This window comes from Macaca fascicularis, chromosome 1 (genome assembly GCF_037993035.2).
Source record: "Macaca fascicularis isolate 582-1 chromosome 1, T2T-MFA8v1.1".
NCBI lineage: Eukaryota > Metazoa > Chordata > Mammalia > Primates > Cercopithecidae > Macaca > Macaca fascicularis.
In genome coordinates this window covers 145949980-145976092 of record NC_088375.1, presented here as the reverse complement: position 1 = coordinate 145976092, position 26113 = coordinate 145949980, and the positions used below count along the sequence as shown (strand labels likewise).

Here is a 26113-nt window from a genome sequence, read left to right as displayed (position 1 = left end):
ATATTGAATTGGCAAGAGAGATAGAAACATTATTTTTAATGTGGGGAAATTAATTTTGACTTTTTTCCCTCTAAGCCTTCAAATTCTAGTGCTAAGGTGAATAAACTTTAGTGATACATTATTGGTTTAAAAAATTATTTTTGTTTTCCATAAGATATTTTAGGAATATATTATGGGCTTAAAAGTCACAACTGTTTTCCAATATGGTATGAATACATTTTTAAAACAAGTTATATTAAATATGTTTCTGTAAACTTAGATCTATGCCACCAACTTATAGAAAGAGTAACTTGCTCTTTATATCACCACTGACTAGAATAGGATGTCACATATAATAGATATTTACTTTTTGCTAAATGAGATAATTTTTTTAGAAAAAAACCTGTATTCTAAGTATAGGACAGATGATTTATCACAGTACCTACATGCCAAAAACTGAATTATAATTTATATCTGATCAGACTATTTTAGGCCACTGTTACCTTTTCCCAGATTTGCTTTTATACTATCTATGGAATATGACTTCTGTAGGAGAAATGTACTTTCAATTATGATTTTCCATACTACAAGATGATTCTGCATACTTGAAGACAGTGAAGCATACTGTATTGTGAATTATTAAGAATGTAATGATGTATGTGATTCTTTCAGACAGAAAATAATTAGGGTGTGTTATAAATTATTAAAAACATTAATATACCATAAAATGTAAAATATTTTAAATTAAGGTTGTAAATGAGAATCCATTTAAGATACTAACTTGTGAAGATTCCACTTGACTATTACTTAAATGATACATTTGTGACATCTTAGTAGTTTTGTTTATTTTATTTTTTATTATACTTTAAGTTCTAGGGTACATGTGCATAACGTGCAGATTTATTACATACGTATACATGTGCCATGTTGGTGTGCTGTACCCATTAACTCGTCATTTACATTAGGTATATCTCCTAATGCTATCCCTCCCCCCCCCCCCCACCCCACGACAGACCCCAGTGTGTGATGTTCACCACCCTGTGTCCAAGCGTTCTCATTGTTCAATTCCCACCTATGAGTGAGAACATGCGGTGTTTGATTTTCTGTCCTTGCAATAGTGTGCTCAGAATGATGGTTTCCAGCTTCTTCCATATCCCTGCAAAGGACATGAACTCATCCTTTTTTATGGCTGCATAGTATTCCATAGTGTATATGTGTCACACTTTCTTAATCCAGTCTATGATTGATGTACATTTGGGTTGGTTCCAAGTCTTTGCTATTGTGAATAGTGCTGCATTGACAATTCATGTGCATGTGTCTTTATAGCAGCATGATTTATAATCCTTTGGGTATATACCTAGTAATGGGATCTCTGGGTCAAATGGTATTTCTAGTTCTAGATCCTTGAGGAATCGCCACACTGTCTTCCACAATGGTTGAACTAGTTTACACTCCCACCAACAGTGTATAAGTGTTCCTATTTCTCCACATCCTCTCCAGCACCTGTTGTTGCCTGACTTTTTAATGATCGCCATTCTAACTGGTGTGAGATGGTATCTTATTGTGGTTTTGATTTGCATTTCTCTGATGGCCAGTGATGATGAGCATTTTGTCATGTGTTCGTTGGCTGCATAAATGTCTTCTTTTGAGAAGTGTCTGTTCATACCCTTTGCCCATTTTTTGATGGAATTGTTTGATTTTTTTCTTGTAAATTTGTTTAAGTTCTTTGTAGATTCTGGATATTAGCCCTTTGTCAGATGAGTAGATTGCAAAAATTTTCTCCCATTCTGTAGGTTGCCTGTTCACTCTGATGGTAGTTTCTTTTGCTGTGCAGAAGCTCTTTAGTTTAATGAGATCCCATTTGTCAATTTTGGCTTTTGTTGCCATCGCTTTCGGTGTTTTAGTCATGAAGTCCTTGCCCATGCCTATGTCTTGAATGATATTGCCTAGGTTTTCTTCTAGGGTTTTTATGGTTTTAGGTCTAACATTTAAGTCTTTAATCCATCTTGAATTAATGTTTGTACAAGGTGTAAGGAAGGGATCCAGTTTTAGCTTTCTACATATGGCTAGCCAGTTTTCCCAGCACCATTTATTAAATATGGATTCCTTTCCCCATTTCTTGTTTTTGTTAGGTTTGTCAAAGATCAGATGGTTGTAGATGTGTGGTATTATTTCTGAGGGCTCTGTTCTGTTCCATTGGTCTATATCTGTTTTGGTACCAGTACCATCCCCGTGCCTTGTAGTATAGTTTGAAGTCAGGTAGCATGATGGCTCCAGCTTTGTTCTTTTGACTTAGGATTGTCTTGGCAATGCGGGGTCTTTTTGGTTCCATATGAACTTTAAAGTAGTTTTTTCCAATTCTGTGAAGAAAGTCATTGGTAGCTTGATGGGGATGGCATTGAATCTATAACTTGGGCAGTATGGCCATTTTCACCGTATTGATTCTTCCTATCCAAGAGCATGGAATGTTCTTCCATTTGTTTGTGTCCTCTTTTATTTCATTGAGCAGTGGTTTGTAATTCTTCTTGAAGAGGTCCTTCACATCCCTTGTAAGTTGGATTCCTAGGTATTTTATTCTCTTTGAAGCAATTGTGAAAGGGAGTTCACTCATGATTTGGCTCTCTTTTTGTCTGTTCTTGGTGTATAGGAATGCTTGTGATTTTTGCACATTGATTTTGTATCCTGAGACTTTGCTGAAGTTGCGTGTCAGCTGAAGGAGATTTTGGGCTGAGACGATGGCATTTTCTAAATATACAATCATGTCATCTGTAAACAGGGACAATTTGACTTCCTCTTTTCCTAATTGAATACCCTTTATTTCTTTCCCCTGCCTGATTGTCCTGGCCAGAACTTCCAACACTGTATTGAATAGGAGTGGTGAGAGAGGGCATCCCTGTCTTGTGCCAGTTTTCAAAGGGAATGCTTCCAGTTTTTGCCCATTCAGTATCATATTGGCTGTGGGTTTGTCATAAATAGCTCTTATTGTTTTGAGATACATCCCATCAATACCTAGTTTATTGAGTGTTTTTAGCATGAAGGGCTGTTCAGTTTTGTAGAAGGCCTTTTCTGCATCTATTGAGATAATCGTGGTTTTTGTCTTTGGTTCTGTTTATATGATGGATTACATTTATTGATTTGTGTATGTTGAACCAGATTAAGCCCACTTAATCATGGTGGATAAGCTTTTTGATGTGCTACTGGATTTGGTTTGCCAGTAGTTTATTGAGGATATTTGCATCGATGTTCATCAGGGATATTGGTCTAAAATTCTCTTTTTTTGTTGTTGTGTGTCTGCCAGGCTTTGGTATCAGGATGATGCTGGCCTCATAAAATGAGTTAGGGAGAATTCCCTGTTTTTCTATTGATTGGAATCGTTTCAGAAGGAATGGTACGAGCTCCTCTTTGTACCTGTGGTAGAATTTGGCTGTGAATCCATCTGGTCCTGGACTTTTTTTGGTTGGTAGGCTATTAATTATTGCCTCAATTTCAGAGCCTGTTATTGGTCTATTCATGGATTCAACTTCTTCCTGGTTTAGTCTTGGGAGGGTGTGTGTGTCCAGGAATTTATCCATTTCTTCTAGATTTTCTAGTTTATTTGCATAGAGGTGTTTATAGTATTCTGTGATGGTAGTTTGTATTTCTGTGGGATCGGTGGTGATCTCCCTTTTATCATTTTTTACTGCATCTATTTGATTCTTCTCTCTTTTCTTCTTTGTTAGTCTTGGTAGCGGTCTATCAATTTTGTTGATCTTTTCAAAAACCAGCTCCTGGATTCATTGATTTTTTTCAGAGATTTTGTGTCTCTGTCTCCTTCAGTTCTGCTCTGATCTTAGTTATTTCTTGCCTTCTGCTAGCTTTTGAATGTGTTTGCTCTTGCTTCTCTAGTTCTTTTAATTGTGATGTTAGGGTGTCAATTTTAGATCTTTCCTGCTTTGTCTTGTGGGCCTTAGTTCTATAAATTTCCCTCTACACACTGCTTTAAATGTGCCCCAGAGATTGTGCTCCGTTGTGTCTTTTTTCTTATTGGTTTCAAAGAACATCTTTATTTCTGCCTTCATTTCGTTATGTACCCAGTAGTCATTCAGGAGCAGGTTGTTCAGTTTCCATGTATTTGTGTGGTTTTGAGTGAGTTTCTTAATCCTGAGTTCTAGTTTGATTGCACTGTGGTCTGAGAGACAAGTTTGTTAAAATTTCTGTTCTTTTACATTTGCTGAGGACTACTTTATTTCCAACTATGTGGTCAGTTTTGGAATAAGTGGGATGTGGTGCTGAGAAAAAGTATATTCTGTTGATTTGGCGTGAAGACTTCTGTAGATGTCTATTAGGTCCTCTTGGTGCAGAGGTGAGTTCAAGTCCTGGATATCCTTGTTAACTTTCTGTCTTGTTGATCTGTCTAATGTTGACAGTGGGGTGTTAAAGTCTCCCATTATTATTGTGTAGGAGTCTAAGTCTCTTTGTAGGTCTGTAAGGACTTGTTTTATGAATCTGGGTGCTTCTGTATTGGGTGCATATATATTTAGGATAGTTAGCTTTTCTTGTTGAATTGATCCCTTTACTGTTATGTAATGGCCTTCTTTGTCCCTTTTGATCTTTGTTGGTTTAAAGTCTGTTTTATCAGAAAGTAGGATTGTAACCCCTGCTTTTTGTTTGTTTTCCATTTGCTTGGTAGATTTACCTCCATTCCTTCATTTTGAGCCTATATGTGTCTCTGCACATGAGATGGGTCTCCTGAATACAGCACACTGATGTGTCTTGACTCTTTATCCAGTTTGCCAGTCTGTGTCTTTTAATTGGGGCATTTAGGCCATTTACATTTAAGGTTAATATTGTTATATGTGAGTTTGATCCCGTCATTATGATGTTAGCTGGTCATTTTGCTTGTTAGTTGATGTAGTTTCTTCCTAGCATCGATGGTCTTTACAATTTGGCATGTTTTTGCAATGGCTGGTACTGGTTGTTCCTTTCCATGTTTAGTGCTTCCTTTAGAAGCTCTTGTAAGGCAGGCCTGATGGTGACAAAATCTGTAAGCATTTGCTTATTTGTAAAGGATTTTATTTCTCCTTCACTTATGAAGCTTAGTTTGGCTGGATATGAAATTCTGGGTAGAAAATTCTTTTCTTTAAGAATGTTTAATATTGGCCCCCACTCTCTTCTGGCTTGTAGAGTTTCTGCCGAGAGATCTGCTATTAGTCTGATGGTCTTCCCTTTGTGGATAACCTGACCTTTCTCTCTGGCTGCCCTTAACATTTTTTCCTTCATTGGTGAATCTGACAATTATGCTCTTCTCGAGGAGTATCTTTGTAGTGTTCTCTGTATTTCCTGAATTTGAATGTTGGCCTGCCTTGCTAGGTTGGGGAAGTTCTCCTGGATAATATCCTGAAGAGTGTTTTCCTGCTTGGTTCCAGTCTCCCCGTCACTTTCAGGTACACCAGTCAAATGTAGATTTGGTCTTTTCACATAGTCCCGTATTTCTTGGAGGCTTTGTTCGTTTCTTTTTACTCTTTTTTCTCTAAACTTCTCTTCTCACTTCATTTCATTTTATTTTATTTATTTATTATTATTACTATTTTGTATTTTAGTGGAGACGGGGTTTCACCGTGTTAGCCAGGATGGTCTCGATCTCCTGACCTCGTGATCCGCCTGTCTCGGCCTCCCAAAGTGCTGGGATTACAGGCGTGAGCCACCACGCCCGGCTTCTCACTTCATTTCATTCATTTGATCTTCAGTCACTGATATCCTTTCTTCTGCTTAATCGAATCAGCTACTGAAGCTTGTGCATGCGTCAGGTAGTTCTGGTGCCATGGTTTTCAGCTCCATCAAGTCATGTAATGTCTTCTCTATGCTGTTTTTTGTACTTAGCCATTCTTCTAATCTATTTTCAGGATTTTTACTTTCCTTGTGACGGGTCCAAACATCCTCCTTTAGCTCAGAGAAGTTTGTTATTACCAGTCTTCTGAAGCCTACTTCTGTCAACTCGTCAAAGTCATTCTCCGGCCATCTTTGTTCCGCTGCTGGCAAGGATCTGTGATCCTTTGGAGGAAAAGAGCCACTCTGAATTTTAGAATTTTCAGCTTTTCTGCTCTGGTTTCTCCCCATCTTTGTGGTTAACTGCCTTTGGTCTTTGATCATGGTGACCTACAGATGGAGTTGATGTTGATGCTATTCCTTTCTGTTTGCTAGTTTTCCTTCTTAACAGTCTGGACCCTCAACTGCAGGTCTCTTGGAGTTTGCTGGAGGTGGACTCCAGACCCTGTTTGCCTGGGTATCACCAGTGGAGACTGAAGAATAGCAAATATTGCAGAACAGTAAATGTTGCCGCCTCATCCTTCCTCTGGAAGCTTTGTCTCAGAGGAGCACTTGGCTGCATGAGGTGTCTGTTGGCCACTACTGGGAGGTATCTCCCAGTTAGGCTACTCGGGCTTCAGGGACCCACTTGAGGAGGCAGTCTGTCCATCCTCAGATCTCAAACTCTGTGCTGGAAGAAGCACTGCTGTCTTCAAAGCTGTCAGACAGAGACATTTAAGTCTGCAGAAGTTTCTGCTGCCTTTTGTTCAGCTATGCCCAGCCCCCAGAGGTGGAGTCTACAGAGGCAGACAGGCCTTGTTCAATAGTTTTGTTTTGATGTATTAAAATTAGTGGAGACCAACTTTACGATGAGAAAAATGAATGAGACTAAAAAAGCTTATGTATTAGGTTGAGTATAAATTTAAATATATCCTAGTATTTCTCATATATTGAAATATACCATGTAACATGGCATTTGAACTGAAAATTTCTTAACATTTTTTCAAGGAAATGTGGTCTCAGAATAAAACAATTTTAAAAGGTTGAGAGGTCTTTGCCTTCACTTGCAGCATCTAAATTCCAGACAGAGGACTATCCTATATTTAATAACCTTCAGGGAATTCTGCAGTGTTTCACAACTACTTCCCCAGTAATGAAATCTAGTATTTGCTATTGGATAGCTTTCCCCTTTTAGTTTTTGTATCATTTCTTCCCTGTTTATTATAAAATATTATAGACATACTGAAGGTACATAGAGAGTAATAAAAACACTGTTGTATTGACCAACCATCAAATAAATAAATAAATAAACATTACCAGTATAGTTGAATGAAACCTCCTGGATACCTCTCTCTTTCTTACCCTCCCCATTCCTAAACCCCCAGCTACTATGCTGAATGTGGTATTTATCATTTCCACATCAGAAGTTATTTCTTACAAACCCTTATGGTAATTTAAAAATATTTTTTCTTGTGTCATTAGCATATATGAAGACCAATATGATGACAATGGAAAGGTTGCACTTGTTTTCCTACATCACATTTATGTCAAATTGCCAGTAGAATATTTTATTGCTCACCAATTTTTAACTTGTTTCACCGAAGGCATTTGGATCTTTTATTGTTTCTATTTGTAAATATCTTTTACTTATGTTGTACTTAACTAATTAGTTTTATTTCCTCAGGGATGTAGTTTTATATTGTCCATATAGTTTCATTGTTCCTTTCTCTACCTTCCAGCTCGGAGTAACTGACAACTTGCTTTTATTTCTTCAATCTAATGAGTAAAATAAAACATTTAATGAGAAGCCCAAATCTAATTCCCTCCCTCCTTCTGTCTCTTCCTATCTGTCCATCCATTCATCCATCTATTTATAATATTAGTTTGGTTGTTGTTTTATTATATACTTAAAACAACAAAGACATCTCTGGGCTTTTGTTTTATAATTTTTTCCTCTTACTATATATTTCTTTATTTAAGCCAAATACTTCTTATCATTATGCTTGAAATAGATATGCTACTGTGTTTTCTATTGTGTCTGTGCTTATTTAAAAAATAATCAACACTCTAGCACATTGCGGATGTTATGATAGATCTATTCTAAATTAAGCATATACATAAAAAATAATTTTAGTTTCATCTTTTCAACATTCTTATGTTTCATCTTTTCAACATTCTTATTCTTACTATCTGTTGGGCACTTTTTGGCTATATTTAGTAATATTGATAATAATGTTGTCTCTCTTGAAAATTGCATAAGTGATAAGTACTAGATACTGTGACTAAAATGTATATAAACTATTTAATCATTTTAATAATTCTTTGAGGTAAGAAAAATCTGAGATTATTGAGTGTGTAGTTTGCCAAAATTCACACAAGTAGTAAGTGATAGAGCTGGAATTTTGAACTAGCAGTCAAAATGTTTTTTGTTTTTTTGTGTGTTTTGTTCGTTTGTTTGTTTTGAGACAAGGTCTCACTCTGTTGCTCAGGTTAGGGTGCAGCAGCACCAATCACGGCTTACTGCAGCCTTAGCCTCTTGGGGTTCAGGTGATCCTCTCACCTCAGCCTCCCGAGTAGCTGAGACTATAGGTGCACGCTAATTTTTGCAACTTTAGTAGAGATGAGGTTTCACCATGTTGCCCAGGCTGGTCTTGAACTCCTGGGCTCAAGCAATCTTCCTGCCTCTCCCTCCCAAAGCGTTAGGATTACAATCGTGAGCCACTGCACATGACCAAAACTTGTTCTTAATTGTTCTGATATACTCATAGGCTTCGTGATTTCTTAAGAGTTGTTTAGATTTCTGTTTCACTGAGTCTCTGCCTCTGTTGGGGTCACTTCCCAACCTGTCTGTCTCCGTGTCTGTTTGTCTCTATTGTTGTCTTCAGAACCAGAATTTCTACATACTTCCAAAATACCCCTAGGAGGTGATACAGCCCCATTGAGAAGTTCTGGCTAGGGGTAAGGACTTTTAACTCACATTTAGAGATGGAAGAAAAATATAATGTATAAGTAGCTCTTTTAAAAAAATGTTTCATGACCCTTTTAAAAATTATTTGAATAGATTTTGGGGGGAACAGGTGGTGTTTGGTTACATGGATAAGTTATTTAGTGGTGATTTCTGAGATTTTGGTGCACCCATCACCAGAGCAGTGTACACTGTACCCAGTGTATGTCTTTTATCCCTCACCCCACTCCCACCTTTCCCTGTGGTGTTCCCAGAATCCTTGTATCATTCTTACGCCTTTGCATCTCATAGCTTAGCTCCCACTTACGAGTGAGAACATACAATGTTTGGTTTTCCATTCCTGAGTTACTTCATTTAGAATAGTTATCTCTGATTCCATCCAGGCTGCTTGCAAATGCCATTATTTCGTTTCTTTTTATGACTTAGTATTCCATGGTGCGTGTCTGTGTGTGTGTGTGTATATACATACACATACATACATACATACACACACACACGATATTTTCTTTGTCCACGTGTTAATCGATGGACATTTGGGCTGGTTCCATATATTTGTAATTGCAAATTGTGCTGCTATAAACATGTGTGCAAGTGTCTTTTTCATATAATGACTTTTTTTCCTCTGGGTAGATACCCAGTAGTGGGATTGCTGGATCAAATGGTAGACCTACTTTTAGTTCTTTAAGGAATCCCCACACTGTTTTCCATGGTGGTTGTACTAGTTTACATTCCCACCAGCAGTTTAGAAGTGTTCCCTTTTCACCATATCCATACCAACATCTATTATTTTTTGATTTTTAAAATTATGGCCGTTGTTGCAGGAGTAAGGTGGTATCGCATTGTTTTTTTGACCCTTTGTTCTTAAGGGTCTCAGTTAAATTGTATTGGTTAGTAATAGGTGTATGGAACTAATTATCATTATTTCTTATATTGTTAGAACTGCGGACACAGTGAGAGGCTTGCCTGTTTTATCTACTGGGAATTCCAGGGGTGGGAGAAGGTTCAGAATGAAAAACGTGTGAGTACAAATAGAATCTAGACCTTAAGAAAGGTTTTTCTCATCATTGGGAGGTCTACTTAATATGATCTTTGAAGTTACTTAAATTTTTAACATGGTTGATTTTATATAAAGAAGGTATTATGGTAAGGTAATTAATTAAGGTCTTATTGGATACCCTTTTGTGAACATAGTGCATTTTTCTAAAAAGTCTTTTTTGCATATTAGGCTCACAAGAAATAGCTGATAGCTAGAAGGTAACTGGTTGACAAGAGGGTACATCTACGTAGGCTTTGAATTTAGGGTACTTGGATAAACCTCAGGAATCTGTGAACCTCATGAAACCCCCTACCACTCTGTGTGTGTGTGTTGTACACATGGAATTTTCTGAGGTCCATTGCTTTCATCAGGATCCCATAGTAGATTTGTAATCTGCATCCCCATTCCTCACCCCAACTCCATATACGCAACAGTTTAAGACACACTACTAGGGGAAAGTTGATAGACTTGATCAGTGGCATGGTGATCAGATGCTCTAAAGTCAGTAGTAGGCTCTAGTACTTGTCTCTTGATAATGAGCCCTCTTGTTTAAAATACTCGTAAAGTAAAATTATTTCTGTTTCAAGCATATAAGATTATAAGACTGTGGAATGTGCAGATAAAATAAGAAAGGGAAATTAGTCTGTTAAGTAATCATTAAGAGGACAATTATTAATAAAGTTCAGATTTTACTCACTGTATAATAGTCTTTTATGCTTGAATATGTATGCAACCGAATGGAAAGGAACAATGACTGGTGCATGAAAGCCTTTTCCATATTATAAACATGAGGACTGTCTTTATTTCTGATTCTACCTGTTTATGTTTCCCAATACATGTGTTTTCTTTTTGCCTAAAATGTTTTCTATAACTAGACCTTTGGAGGCAGGGAGAGCTGGAGATTGGATTTGGATATGAGGGATTGCTATATCTCCCATGAAATGTAAAGAATTACCTTAAAAATATCACTTTGAGAAACTAAGGCAGGAGAATCACTTGAGCCAGGAGTTCAAGACCAGCCTGGGCAACATAGCACAGTGAGACTCTATTCCTACAAAAAAAATTAAAAGAAATAGCCAACCACAGTGGCACGTGCCTGTGTAGTTCCAGTTACTCAGGAAGCTGAGGTGGGAGGATCACTTGATCTTGAGAGGTTGAGACTGCAGTGAGACATGATTGTACCACTGTGCTCTAGCTTGGGTGACAGTGCAAGACCCCATCTCAAAATAAAAATAAAAAAAAAAGAAAAAAATTATTGATTGACTATGATGTGCTGGGGACACAGTAGTGAGCAAGAAAGATTCTGCCTCTGCACTTAGAAAGCCATCTTATCAATCAGGGAAGACAAATAAATAAAGGTGTGATGAGAGATATGATAGGATATGTAAGTGGAATGTGCTGTGGGTCACCTGGCAGGAGCATCTAACCAATATAGGTGAGATCAAGGATCGCTTTCCACCTCGACCTGAAGGGTAAGGAGTTTATCAGAGGAAAACTGTTCAAACTGTTCCTTTCAAACATGGTTCTTTGAATATTTGAATCCAGGTATCTTTTTTTTTTTTTTTTTTTTTTTTTTTGAGACAGAGTCTGGCTCTGTCACCCAGGCTGGAGTGCAGTGGCTCAACTTCAGCTCACTGCAACTTCCACCTCCTGGGTTCAAGTGATTCTCCTGCCTCAGCCTCAAGAGTAGCTGGGATAACAAGCGCCAGCCACCACGCCCGGCTAATTTTGTATTTTTAGTAGAGACGGGGTTTCACCACAGTGGTCAGGCTGGTCTCGAACTCCTGACCTCAGGTGATCCACCCACCTCGGCCTTCCAAAGTGCTGGGGTTACAGGCGTGAGCCACCACACCCAACGTCACCCCCCCCCCCTTTTTTTTTTTTTTTTTTTGAGACAGTCTTGCTTTGTCACCCAGGCTGAAGTACAGTGGCGCAGTCTCAGCTCACTGCAACATCCCCATCCCAGGTTCAAGCAATTCTTGTGCTTCAGCCTCCCAACTAACTGGGATTACAGGAATGTGCCACCACACCCAACTAATTCTTGTATTGTTTAGAAGAGGTGAGGTTTTGCTATGTTGGCCCAACTGGTCTTGAACTCCTAGCCTCAAGTGATCCACCTGCCTTGGCCTCCCAAAGTGTAAATCCAAGTATCCTTTTTATGTTTTCATTTCAATGTACTTTTGCCTCATTTCAGCTGGCATAATATTTTTAGTTATCAAAATTCTATTTTAAGCAGCATTCGTGGAGTTTTAAAATCTAAAAGGCATGTATTTGTCCATTCCTTTTAAAACATGGGGTACTGAGCATATACACCTCCTTCTTAAATAATATAATGCCTTCTTATCTATTTTTTCTCTTGATTCTCATAATAATATTGAGATGTAGGCATTATTTTTTCGATTTTAGAGATAAGGAGATACTCAAGTCACTTGCTTTAAGTTAGATAACTGTTAAGTTAGATAACTAGTTAAGGAAAGCTCAAATCACTTGCTTTAAGTTAGATAACTGTTTACTTAAGGAAAGCTCAAGTCACTTGCTTTAAGTTAGATAACTGTTAAGTGTTAGGTCAAGGCCAGAACCCAGGTGTTTTGATTCCTAGTCTAATGTGTTTTACGTTATTTCTTATAGTTTCTTGATAGTTTATATTCATTAGTTCCACTGTATGATTTGTTGCCTAGGCCTTGAATCTTGTGTATCAGGGAAATTATCCTTATATTAAATAGTTCCAGGTGTCTCTATATTTTGAATTCTTAGTACAAATGTCTCTTGTTACATACTGCTTGTTTTTAAGTATCTTGTTATACAACCTATTTTTTTGATTCATTACTTCTGATTTACTTTTTCCTGGTAAAACTAATAATGGATCTCATTAAATTTATGTGTAACATTGAAGAAAGTGGCATTAAACAGTATTCCAAGGGATTACTTTTTTTATTTATTTTTATTTATTTATTTATTTTTTTTTTTGAGACAGAGTCTTGGTCTGTCACCCAGGTTGGAGTGCAGTGGCGCAGTCTCGGCTCACTGCAACCTCCGCCTCCTGGGTTCAAGCAATTCTCCTGCCTCAGCCTCCCAAGTCGCTGGGATTACAGGTGCATGCCACCATGCCCAGCTAATTTTTGTATATTTTTAGTAGAGACAGGGTTTCACCATGTTGGCCAGGGAGGTCTTGAACTCCTGACCTTGTGATCTGCCCACCTTGGCCTCTCAAAGTGCTGAGATTACAGGTGTGAGCCACTGTGTCTGAACCCCCTACCCCCCCCCCTTTTTTTTTTTTTGAGACAGTTTTGCTCTGTCACCCAGGCTGGAGTACAGTGGCACAATCCCAGCTCACTGCAATGTCCCCATCCCAGGTTCAAGCAGTTCTTGTGCTTCAGCCTCCCAAGTAGCTGGGATTACAGGCATATGCCTGTAAGTAGTTACTTTTTATTGCTTAGTAGCATGCTGTTTTGTGGATATGCCACAATATGTTTATCCTTTATCCTTTTCCCTATGTACGCGTTGAAGAACATTGGGTTATTTCCAGCTTTGGGGTTAATACAAATGAAGTTATTCTGAGCATTTTTGTATAGTTTTGTTTTCCTTTCTTTAGGGTAAATATCCAAGAATGTAACTGCTAAGTCATGTTAAGTGTTACTGTTTATATATATATGGTATAAAAATATATATATTTAAATTTATAAGAAAATGCCAAACTGTTTTTCATAGTGGCTGTACCATCTTACATTCCGTAGGGCAATGTAAGAGAGATCCAGTTGGTGCTGCATTTTCACAAGAATCTTTGTATTGTCAGTGTTTTTTTTATTTTAGCCACTTTAATAGGTGTTTATTAGACATCTGTTATCGTGGTTTTAACTTGCAGTTGCCTAATAGTTAATGATGTTGGCAATCTTTTTATGTGCTTGTTTGCTGTTGTGTATCCTCTTTGGTGAAGTATCTGTTCAAGCCTGTTTTCTAAATTGGTTGTTTTATTATGTGCTTGTTTGCTGTTGTGTATCCTCTTTGGTGAAGTATCTGTTCAAGCCTGTTTTCTAAATTGGTTGTTTTATTACTGTTGAGTACAGTTATTTATATAGTCCAGATACGAATCTTCTCTTACATATGTGATTTGCAAATATTTTCTTCGATTATGGTGTGCACTTATCAGCACGTTTTGAAGAGCAAAAGTTTTACATTTTGGTAAGTCCAATTGATCTTTTTTGTTTGCTTATTTTATGGATCATGCTTTTGGTGTCCTAAGAACTCTTTGCTTAACCCCAGGTTATGATTTTCTCCTACATTTTTTTCTAAAAGATAAAGGAGAAAACACAGATTTTCTCATGGATTTTACATTTAGATCTATGATTCATTTGAGCATATCAATTCTATATATATTTTGTTAGGTTTTAATCTATGTTTTAAGTTTTTAGACAGATTGTAACTGGTATTGTGTTTTTAACTTTGTTGTCTACACGATCATTGTTAGTATATAGAAGAATGATTATTTTTGTGTATAGCTCTTGTATTCTGTGGTTTTGCGAACTCACTTATTGTAGATGTTTTCTAGTACATTCCTTGGGATTTTCTATATACATGACCCTATTATCTGCTAATAGGGGGAATTTTATTTCTTCCTTCCCAGTTTATATGCTTTTTATTAACTTACTGTAGTAGATACAATGTCTAATATTGCATTGAATAAGAGTGCTGAGAGCAGACATCCTTGTCCTAATGCCGATCTTGGGGAAAAGCATTTAGTTTTTCACCATTACATATGATGTTAGCTGTAAGTTTTTTTGTAGATGCTCTTTGTCAAGTTGAAGTTCTATTTCTAGTTTGCTTAGAGTTTTTGCCATGTATAGCTCTTGAAATTTGTTACATAATGTTTCTGCATAAGTTGGCATGATCATGTGATTTTTTTAAATCTTTATTCTCCTGATATATGGTGGATTATATTGGTGGATTTTTGCATATTGAACCAGTCCTATATACTTGGAGTAAACCCTACTGTGTTGTACTGTATAATTCTTTTTCTTCAGTACTCAATTCAATTTGAGTATATTTTATTGAGGATTATTACATCTAAATTCATAGGAGAAATTAGTTTTTGTGTTTATTTCTTCTGTCAGGGTAACACCAACCTTATAAGAGCAATTGGAAGTATTCCCTCTGATTTTCTGGAAAATATTGTATAATACAGGACTATGCAAATTATTTCATATTGGGTGAGTTTTGGTGGTATTTTTTTGGAGAATTGGTTCATTTCATCTAAGTTATTGATTCATACTCTGTATGCTTATGTTTCTTTATATTTCTTTAGGTTTTATGATGCAGGCTGTGATCATGGTGAGCATTTTGTGGGTGCTTACAGAAAATATGTATTACTGTTAGGTGAAACATTTCTATAAATGTTACTTAAATTCCCTTTTTGATGGTGGTGTTTAGTTCTTTTGTATTCTTCCTGGTTTTCTATTACTACTTCTGTCTTTCTGAGAGGGATGTTGAAGTCCCCAACTATAATTGTCTATTTTTCAATTTCTCCTTATAGTTCTGTCAGTTTTTGCTTCCTGTGTTTTGAAGCTGTGTTGTTTCCAGAATTAGTATTGTTATGTCATCTTGGTGGATAGACTTTTTTATCATTTTTAATGACGACTTTTTTTTTCATTTTGTTTGCTTTGAAGTCTGCTTTTTCCTGGTAGTAATATGGATACTTTTTTTAAAAAATTAATGTTTATATGGTATATTATTCCCCATCCTTTTTAGCCTACCTATGTCATGATATTTTGAAACGATGTTCCTTTAGGTAACATATGTTTTGTTTGTTTGTTTTAGTGATGGTGTCTCACTATATTGCCCAGTCTGGTCTTGAACTCCTGAGCTCAAGCAGTCCTTTCACCTTGGCCTCCCAAAATGCTGGGATTACAGGCAGGAGCCACTGCACTTGGCCCAAGGCCTTATTTTTTTAATCCACTGCACCAATCTGTGTTTTAAATTTTTGTGTGTAGACCATTTGTATTTAAAGTGATTATTGGTATGTGAGGGCTTAAGTTTGCTATTTTATTGTTTGTTTTCTGTTCATTCCCATTTCCCTTTTCTTGGCTACATATGTATTTTTTTAGTTTTCCATTTTGATTTCTTATAGTACTTCTCTATATATCACTCTTTTTTTATTTGTTTTGTGGTTCCTTTGGGTATTATAATATGCATGTGTAATTTATCAGATTATTAGTATTGACATTCTCCACATAGGTCAAGTGTAGAAATCTTCCAGTTTACTCTACACTTTTTTCTTCCAACTTGAAAATACTAACCTGGACCACAGACTGGTGCCAAATGGGAAGTCCAGATCCCCACTCAATACCCTCTAACACAGCAAGGTAGGAGGCATCTGAGATGCCTGGCTGGGGTAGGGTTGGTATTGTCAAAAAGAGTTCTGTCCTACTGGGCTGCCCTGTTTTGCAGTTATTTGGCTAAAGAAAGCAGGTTTTTCTTGGGACTTTTTTTTTTTTTTTTTTTTTTTTTTAATTCTTTGGTTTTGGGTTACAGACTTCTGGCACAATCCAGAGAAATCTGTTAAAGGAAAACCCAGAGAATTCATATCTTGTCTTCCTCAAGACCTGAAGTTCCTAACTGGTCTGTTTTTTCCTTTCTGCCTTCTCTGCTGTATTAAGTCCAGGGTGTTTAGTTGAATTTACGTGAGCTGGAGTGAAGAGATACAAGCCTATTCAATCTTGTCAAGAACCAGAAATTTTACAGTTCTAATTTTTGTTTTGGTTCTTCAAGCAGGCACATGTTTCTTTTTCTCCTTTTGGATAACTCAGTCATCTCTCAGGTCTCAATAACTACTACTTTCCTGGAGAAGGAAAATAAATACTACTTTTCTTGATATCTTAACCTAAATTACAAGCAGGCTTTTCATTCTTTGCAATTATCAAAATTTTTAATTGTGGTTTGCTTATCTAATGTCTGTCTTCTCACTAGACATACACTCCTGAGTGTTAAGGGTTATTTTGTTTTTGTTTTTTAATGGACTTTATTCTTGAACAGGTTTAAATTTACAGAAAAATAGATAACCATGTAATTACTGTACTTTAGTTGATAAAGTTGTTTCCCATGGGGGCATGGGTTAACAATTCTGATCCTTCTATGCATTTTACTGGAACTGAATGATTTAGTAAATGGATGGTAGATGGTAGGAGCCAGGTTTCTCACTGTTGGAGTTGGGATTTACAGATAAGCAAAAGGAGGAGGCTGGAATGATCTGTGTTCTGATAGATTCAAGTTGGAGACATCATTATGAACTCATATTTAGCTTAATATAGATCATGTCTTTTTTCCCCAGCAAGTCTATATCCAATGTCCAGTGATAATGTTATTAACATCCCATCTTTTTTTTTTTTTTTTAGACGGAGTTTCACTCTTGTGCCCAGGCTGGAGTGCAGTGACACGATCTTCGCTCACCACAACTTCCGCCTCCTGGGTTCAAGTGATTCTCCTGCGTTAGCCTACCAAGTAGCTGGGATTACAGGCATATGCCACCGTGCCCAGCTAATTTTGTATTTTTAGTAGAGATGGGGTTTCTCCATGTTGGCCAGGCTGGTCTTGAACTCCTGACCTCAGGTGATCCACCCGCCTCATCCTCCCAGAGTGTTGGGATTACACGCATGAGCCACTGCTCCCAGCCAACATCACCATCTTTTAAATTCAGTTGTTACAGTTGTTATCCAGTAGAAGTCCGCAGAAAGTAATTGATAATGATTGTATTTGAAAAGACTGCTTAAAGCTATCATCATTTCTTGCCTGGATTAGTACAATAGCCTCTTTATTATGTGTCTGTTGCAGCATAGCAAACTCATCTCAAGAGTCTTTGGGTATACTAGGTGTTTCTTTTCCTGGTCTCAACTGGACTCACTTATGCAGCTGTATTCAGCTGGTGGCTAAGCTGGACTGGAATGCCTACTGTGGCTTCACTCACATGTCTGGTGCCTCGGCTGGAAAGGCTAGAATAGCTGGAAAGCTTTTGTTCTCATACACATGGTCTCTTTCCATATGGTTTCTCTCATCTTCCATGTTGTCTCTCTTTCAAGCAGAATAGTTTGGACTTCTTTACATAGCAGTTGGTTTTTAAGAGCAAAAACAAGCTGTGAGCTCTCTTGAAGCCTGTACTTGGAACTCCTATACATCAGTAGAATGTCACTTCAGTCAGAGTCCTCAGAAGACTACCCCAGAGTCAATGTGGAAGGGTATGAATGCAGAGAGGCAGGATTCACTTGAGGCCATTTTGTAACAATCTACCATAGCTTCACAACATGTTTCCCTGCCTTCTTTGAATCTATTATTTCTTAACACAGGTCGGACTATATCATTTCTTTGCTGAAACCCTGCCTTGAGTTTCCATTTCATTCAAAATAAAAACCAAAGTCTTTATATTGGCCTATAGGGCCCTATATGATCTTGCCTTAATCAAATAGGGATTTATTTTCCATCTGAAACAAGAAGTATAAAGGTAGCCAGTCTAGGGCTTGTGTAGCAGTGCCCAGTAAGGCCATCAGGGACCCAGACTCTCTCTCTTTCTGCTCTGCCATCCTTAGTGTATTGGGTTTTGTCCTCTTTGTTTCTCACTGTTACGAGATGACTGCTGTACTTTCAGGCCTTGGGTCTGCATTCCAGGCAAAAAGAAAAGGAGGAGTAAAAGCTTGTATCAAAATCCTCCGCTTAGTTCTCTTTGATGAAAGGTGGTAATATGGTTGCTTCTAGCTGCAGGAGAGCCTGGTGAAGTGAGAATTTTAGCTGTACACATTGTTGCATCTAACAAAATGGGAGGTTTTCTTTTTTGTTGTTGTTTTTTAAGTGGGGATCATAGGAGGATGGTATTACATAGGCACCCAGCACTATCTTCTTCAGTACCAACTATGTGCCAGAAACTGTACTGTTGCTATGAAAGCATATTTTTTCAGTGGACATGGACATTATGAGACTTAAAAATAATATGGTCAGGCAGTTATAATAATTCCATTTCACAGATGAGGAAATCGAAGCTTTAGCATGATTGCAGTATCAGAATTTATACATGGTAATTCTGATGCCAAATGCTTCATTTTTTCCATAACATAACATTCTAACTGAGCCTTCTGTTCAAAACAAAGAAACAAAAAACACAATATGGCCTACGTTTGTGTGAAGCCTTTGCTGCTCTTTTAAATTATATTTGGTTTTCTTGTCTGTCTTCTTTAATAAATTGAATATCAGAAAGAAAGAAGGATCAGGTCATTTTTATCTTTATATTTCGTTGCCTAGAACTCAATGCATGTTTTGAATAAATAAATAAAGTTTTTTTTTTTTTAAACCCTGTATGATAGGAAAACCAAAAGATAGATGAGCAAACAGGTACAGATAGACAGGATAATATGCTTGAATTGCATAGCCAGTGCACTGGGCTTGTGTTTGAATTGGTTTCTTGCTTTCTAGTTGAGAGCACTCTCCTTTTGAGGCACAGAATGTTGGATTAGGGTGAAATTAGAGAAGAAGAAATATTTTCTGCCAATATCCCTGACTTAAGGCAGGTAATATCTATTAATTAATGCAAATCAGTCTGGTCAAGATGTAGTTCAAATATAGATAAGTGGGTGTTTCAGGGGGCCCCTCTAAGAAGGTGGTATGGAGTAAATAAGAAAGCAATTTACCAGGAGTCAGAAGACTAGTAAGCTGAACCCAGCCAGGTCTCTGACAGTTCGTTGCTTAGCTCTTTTAAGCATGCTTTCCCCAAAACTAAAATCAAGAAAGTTAGACTAAATGGTTTTTGAAATTCCTTCTAGCTAACATAGTATATGAATCATTGTATCCAGTGAGTTTTTATGGGTACTCTGACATTTCTTGGCATCTATCAGGTCCGACTGTTTTATATTTCTGAAATGTAGAGTAACAGCTTTTTCACTTCTCTGGGAACTGGACCAATGAGGAGTAAACATCCTCTCCTGTCTATCCCTAAATGAAGTACTTGGTCACGAGTGATAGTCCATTTTCATTTTGTTCTTTGAATCCGGTCTTATTCTTATTTCAGTGTTTTTCTTAACTTTACTTTGAGTTTGTTGAAGTATATTAAATTGAAAATGTCTGTTTATGTTTGGGTCTAAAAATAAGAATTTCATTATTTTATAAAGTAAAAGTTGTATTTACAAAATACATATTATCACATTTGTGTATTTGAAATACTTGACTGGCACATGAGGTAATTTAATTACAATGTACTGTGTAGTCTGTAGTTTGGTCCCTTATAGTAGAAAATTGTGTTGAATGAAAGTGGCAAGGTTAAGTAGCAGATATAATGTAGTATAAGATATGATTATAAGCTTTTACATTTTCCAAAATTGAAATAAAGTTAATATTACTTTTGGTTCTTTTGGTCTCTTTTAAATAATGTCTTTTCCCTTATTAGACAAGATAAAAAAGAAAGTGGAGAAAATTTTATTGCCAAAAAAAAGAGAGAAAACATGGAAAACTTTGAAAAATAAAATGGAAATCCCTCCTAATTTATCTTTCCCTCTACTTTTAAAGTTCTTATTTTTAACATAACTTGAAATAAAAGTATGTTTACACAGCAATGTATCAGCTGCATATACCACTGTTAACTAATCAAGGGCATAAATAAGGAAAACCTTTCTTTATTCCCTAGCCGACTTGAAATTCTTTTGTTATGACACTTAAGTAGCATCCTGAACTTTCTCTTTTCTAAAGTTGGTTTAAAGCCCTGATATTTGTAAGCTTTGTAAGGAAGTCTGTCTGTGCCCAATACAGTGCATTGCACATATTATTGATTAATTTTTAAATGATCGAATTGACCATTTTATATAACAAAAATTTCTGATTTTTATCTTAGGTTAGATTTCTAGAATTAGAATGCTAGGTCAAAGAGAAACACTATTTTTAAATTTCTTGTTTTATATTCCCAACTTTTTAAATGAAGTCTGGTAAGTGGATAAAGAAAATATAGTATATATACACAATGGAATATTATTCAGTCATAAATAATGTAATCTTGTCATTTCAGATGACATGAATGTACCTAGAAGACACTAAGCCAGGCACAGAAAGACATATACTACATGATCTCACTCATCGGTGGAATCTAAACGGTTGTTCTCACAGAGATAGAGAGTAGAATGGTAGTTATGAGAGGACAAGAGGGGAGCGGGGATAAAGGGGTAGGGAAAGATGGGCTAATGGGTACGAAAAAGTTGGGAATATGTAACAAGAAACAAAAATAGTTATTCTCTTTGATAGACATTTAGGTTGATTCCATATCTTGGCTATTGTGAATAATGCTGTAATAAACATAGGAGTGCAGATATCTCTAAAACATACTGATTTCATTTTCTTTGGATATATATACCCAGTAGTGGGATTACTGGATCATATGGTAGTTCTGTTTAAAATATTTTGAGCATCCTTCCATGCTGTTTTCCATAATGGCTGTACATTCCCACCAGCAGTGTATAAGGATTCCCTTTTATCCATACCCTCATCAACACCTGCTATCTTTTGATTTTTTTGAGAGTACCTATTCTAACTAGAGTGAGGTGATATCTCCTTGTAGTTTTGACTTGTATCTTTTGATGATTAGTGATGTTGAACGTTTTTTCTTACACTTGTGGGCTGTTTGTACGTTCTTTTTTGGAGAAATGTCTAGCAGGCCTTTTGCCCATTTTTTGATCAGGTTATTTTTTGTTACTAAGTGCTTGAGTTCTTTATATTTGAGTATTAACCCTTTATCAGTTGTGTAGTTTGTAAATGTATTCTTCCAATCTATGACTGGCATCCTTGCTCTGTTGATTGTCACCTTAATTATGCAGAAGATTTTTAGTTTGATACAATACCATTTGTCTGTACAGGTTAAGTATCCTGTATCTGAAATGCTTACAACCAGAGGATTTTGGATTTGGGATTATTTCAGGTTCCTGAATATTTGCATTATAATTACGGGTTGAGCATTCCAAATTGAAATATTGAAAATTCAAAATGTTCCAGTAAGCATTTAGTTTGAGTATCATGTTGGCAATCAAAAGGTTTCATGACTCACACCTGTAATCCTAACAATTTGCGGGGGTTAAGGCAGGAGGATCACTTGATGCCATCAGTTCAAGACCAGCCTGGGCAACGTAGCAAGACCCTGTCTTTACAAAAAATAAAAATTAGCTAGGCATAGTGGAGCACACCTGTAGTCTTAGCTACTTGGGAGGCTAAGGTGGGAGGATCACTTGAGTCCAGTATTTCAAGGTTGCCAATGAGCAATGATTGTACCACTGCACTCAAGCCTGAGTAACAGAGTAAGACCCTATCTTTAAAAAAAAAAAAAAAAAAAAAAAAAAAAAAAAAGATTTTGGAGCATTTTAGAGTTTTGGATTTAGAATGCTCAAACTGTTTTTGCTTTTGTTGCCTGTGCATTTCAGGTTTTGTCCAAAATATACTTGCCTAGACCAGTGACATGGAGCTTTCCCCTATATTTCCCCCATGTTTTCTTCTTGTGATTTTGTAGTTCAGGGTCTTAACATTTAAGTCTTTAATCCATTTTGAGTTGAGTTTTGTCTGTGATGAGAGGTGAGAATCTAATTTCATTCTTCTGATGTGGATATCCAGTTTTCCCAACACCACTTATTGCGCTTTCCCCATTGAGTGTACTTGGCACCTTTGTCAAGAATTAATAAACTGTAGATGGGTGGATTTATTTCTGGGCTGTCTTCTGTTCCATTGATCTCTGTGTCTTTTTTATACCAGTACCATGCTGTTTTGATTACTATAGCTATGTAGTGTGTTTTGAAGTCAAGGAGTATGATGCCTCCAGCTTTGTTCTTTTTGCTCTGGATTGCTTTAGCTGTTTATGGTCTCTAGCTGTCTTTCTTTATGGTTAGGCGATTTTCTCTAGTAATGTGTTTTGGTGGTTTGCCTGTTATTTTTGGTGTATTTCTTACAGGTTTTTGCTTTGCAGTTACCATGAAGCTTATGAAAAAAATCTTAAAATGAGATATTTTAAACTGATAACAACTCAACTTTGATTATAAAGATAGGAAAAGAAATAAAAAACAAGCCCTACATTTTAACTCCATTTTCTCCCACTTGTAATTTTTGATGTCTCATTTTATATCTTAAATTGCCCGTCTCTTGGCAGATTAAAATTACTGTTTTAATAGTTTTATCTTCAGCCTTCATAATTAAAGATGTAAGTGGTTTATGTACCACATTTATAGTATTACAGTATTCTGTCTTCCAGTATACTTACTAGTGAGTTTTATACCTTTAAGATGTTTTCTTGTTACACGTCAGAGTCCCTTTCTTCATTTGAAGAACTGTTTTTAGCATTTTTTGTTTGCTTGTATGTTTGAGACAGGGTCTCACTCTGTCCTTCAGGCTAGAGGGCAGTGTGTGATCATGGCTCACTGCAGTCTTGATCTTGATCTCCTGGACTTGAATGATCCTCCCACCCCAGCCTCCCAAGTATCTGAAACTACAGCCACACGCCACCACACCCAGCTGATTTTTTAATTTTCATTTTTAGTAGGGTCAAAGTCTTGGTATGCCACCCAAGGCCTTAAGCTCCTGAGCTCAAGCAGTCCTTCCACCTTGGCCACTGAAAGTGCTGAGATTACAGGTGTGAACCATTGTTCCTGGCCTTTTTTTTTTTTTTTTTTTTTTTTTTTGACATTTCTTGTAAGCCATATCTGATGATGATAAATTCTTTTAGCTTTCATTTGTCTGGCAAAGTCTTTATCTCTGCTTTATTTCTAAAGGATAACTGTCCTGGGTACAGTATTCTTGGTTGACATCCCATTTCCCCCCCCCCCCAACCCAACCTTTTCTTTTCTTTAGCAATTTGAATATATCATCTTACTCATCCTGACTTACAAGGTTTCTGCTGAGAAATCTATTGCTAGACAGATTGGAACTTCCGTATATGTTACTTGCTTCTTTTGTTGCTTTCAAAATCTTTTTGTCTTTGATCTTTGAGAATTTGATTGCAGTATTTCTTGGGGTATACTTATTTGGGTTGTATCTGATTGGTAACTTTTGACCTTTCTATACCTGGATATTTGTATCTTTCTCTAGTTTTGGGAAGTTTTGTGTTAGTATCTCTTTGAATAAGCTTTCTACCGCTTTGTCATTCTCAATTCCCTCTTGAAGCCCAGTAACCCAAATATTTGCTCTTTTGATACTTTCGCATGGTTATGTAAGTTTTCTTCATTCCCTTTTGCCCTTTTTAAAATTGTTTCTCCTCTAGCTATGTGTTTTCAAACAGCTTGTCTTCAAGCTCAGATTTTTCTATTTGATAGATTCTGCTGTTGATATTCTCTATTGCATTTTTCATTTTGTTCATTGTATTTTTCAACTCCAGGATTTCAGTTTGTTTAATCTCTCAAGTCATCTCTGATAAATTACTGAATTCTTCCCCTGTGTTTTATTGAAGTTCATTGAGTTTCCTTGAAACAGCTATTTTGAATTCTCTGAGACATCACACATTTCCATCACTTGAGGGTTGTTTCCTGGTGCCTTATTTTGTTTGTTTCATGAAATTATGGTTCCTAAATACTTCCTTAAAATTTTTCTTTGAGACAGAGTCTCACTCAATCTGTTGCCCAGACTCAAGTGCAGTGGAGCGATCTTGGCTCACTACAGCCTCTGCCTCCCAGGTTCAAGCAGTTCTCCAGCCTCAGCCTCCTGAGTAGCTGAGATTACAGGCATGTACTATCACTGCTGGCTAATTTTTATATTTTTAGTAGAGACAGGGTTTTACCATGTTAGACAGACTGGTCTTAAACTCCTGACCTCAGGTGATCCACCTACCTCAGCCTCCCAGTTGTTGGCGTGAGCCACTGTGCCCGATCCCTGAGTATTCTTCATGCCTTTGGCCTGCCACAACATCTGAACATTGAGGGATTAGCTGTTTATTCCCCGTTCACAGTCTGGTGGTGGTTTGTTCCTGTTCTTCCAGAAATTCTAAGCAGGGCAATTATTGTGTTCTCCAAGCCCTTGGCCACTATCACTGTTTCAGCACTAGATGGCACCGTAAGCCCAGGTTTGCAGTGAATTCACAGTTGGTTTGTGTTCTGGCCCAGATCAACTAGGGGAGAGATTGGAGGGTAGTTTGTCTCTCTGGGTGTGTGAGTTTCCACCTGGGGCCAGGACACGTTAGGCACTGTGTCACTCTGCTCAGTGCTTGGGCCTCACCACGGCATGCTCCAAAACAACATTGTGTACCTGTTCGCTTCACCTCCTTTCAAGCATCAGTGTCTCCACACTGTGCTGCCTGGGGTTGAGGGAAGAGGTGGAGCAGGCAGTATTGTAGCCAGATGGCCACTGTAATGCTAGGTCACACCCGAAAACCACAGCTGCCAAGACAAGCACAGCACAGGGGTATGCTCAAGACCCATGCAACTATGGCCTGCCTGCTGCTGAGGTTTATTTGTGGCTCAAGGCCACTGCAGACATAGTGATGTAGCCCAGAGTCCATTCCACTGAGGCCATGTCTCTCTGCCTGACACTGAAGTGAGTTCAGAGGCACGGTCTTTGGGTGCCAGCTTGGGGTCAGTGGGCCATCAGATTTTGCCCAGTGCGGAGTTTTACCATGGCAGACTTGTCACCAAGTCAAGATCAAAGTCCTGCTTTTATATCCCTCTTTTTCCCCCAGTAGATGGAGTCAGTCTCCAAGCTGTGCTGCCTAGGGTTGGAAGAAGGATAATGGGGTCCCAGTCCTGCCACCAGGACTACTACATCCCTGGGGCACCAGCCAGGCCCATACCACTATAGCCTTCCTGCTGCTGAAGTTCACTCATGGCCTGAGGCTACTGTAGATGCCAGGACACAAGTCTGTCACACTAAGGCCACAGGTTTCCACATAGTAGCAGGATGGGTCCTTGTCTGCGTACCTTGGTCTGTGGTTAAGGGCCATGGGGTTCTGCCTGGTGTTGGGTTTTACCGCGGCAGGCCCAGTACTGAGCAACAAGTCAAAAGTCCTGCAGTCACTTCCTCTCCTTACCCCAAGTGGGCTGTATCTCTCTCTCTGTGTGCTGTGCTTATAGTTGGGGGAGAGGTGATTCAGGCATTGCACCTCTGTCTTTCCTCCCCGCTTCAGTTGATCTTTTCTTAGTAATGCTAAAGCCAGATACAGTAATCTCTGATCTGGTTCCTTGGCTCTTGTGAAGTTACTTTCATGCATAGATCACGTTCAAAATGATGTTTCTGTGGGGAGTCAGTCACTTGAGAGTCTTATTCTGCCATCTTGACTCTGCCTCTTCTCCAAATTCTATTTATCAGATAGAGGAAAGCATGAGTTCCTCAGCAGTGACAGGTTTTCCTTAATTCGAAAGGGAGAATATTAAATA

At 37.6% G+C, this 26113-nt stretch overlaps 1 protein-coding gene across 8 annotated transcripts in view; it reads left to right on the top strand.

Moving 5' to 3' along the window:
- Positions 1 to 26113, top strand: part of PKN2 (protein kinase N2) — a 158898-nt gene that overhangs the window by 38858 nt on the left and 93927 nt on the right. For 4 of the 8 annotated variants that reach the window (XM_045367707.3, XM_045367720.3, XM_045367704.3 and 1 more), the window contains exon 2: positions 9666 to 9746. The exons of the other annotated variants lie outside the window; for them this stretch is intronic. In XM_045367707.3, coding sequence (XP_045223642.1) covers positions 9666 to 9746 — 81 coding nt within the window. The remainder of the gene's footprint in view (positions 1 to 9665; positions 9747 to 26113) is intronic. 8 annotated transcript variants of the gene reach the window in all.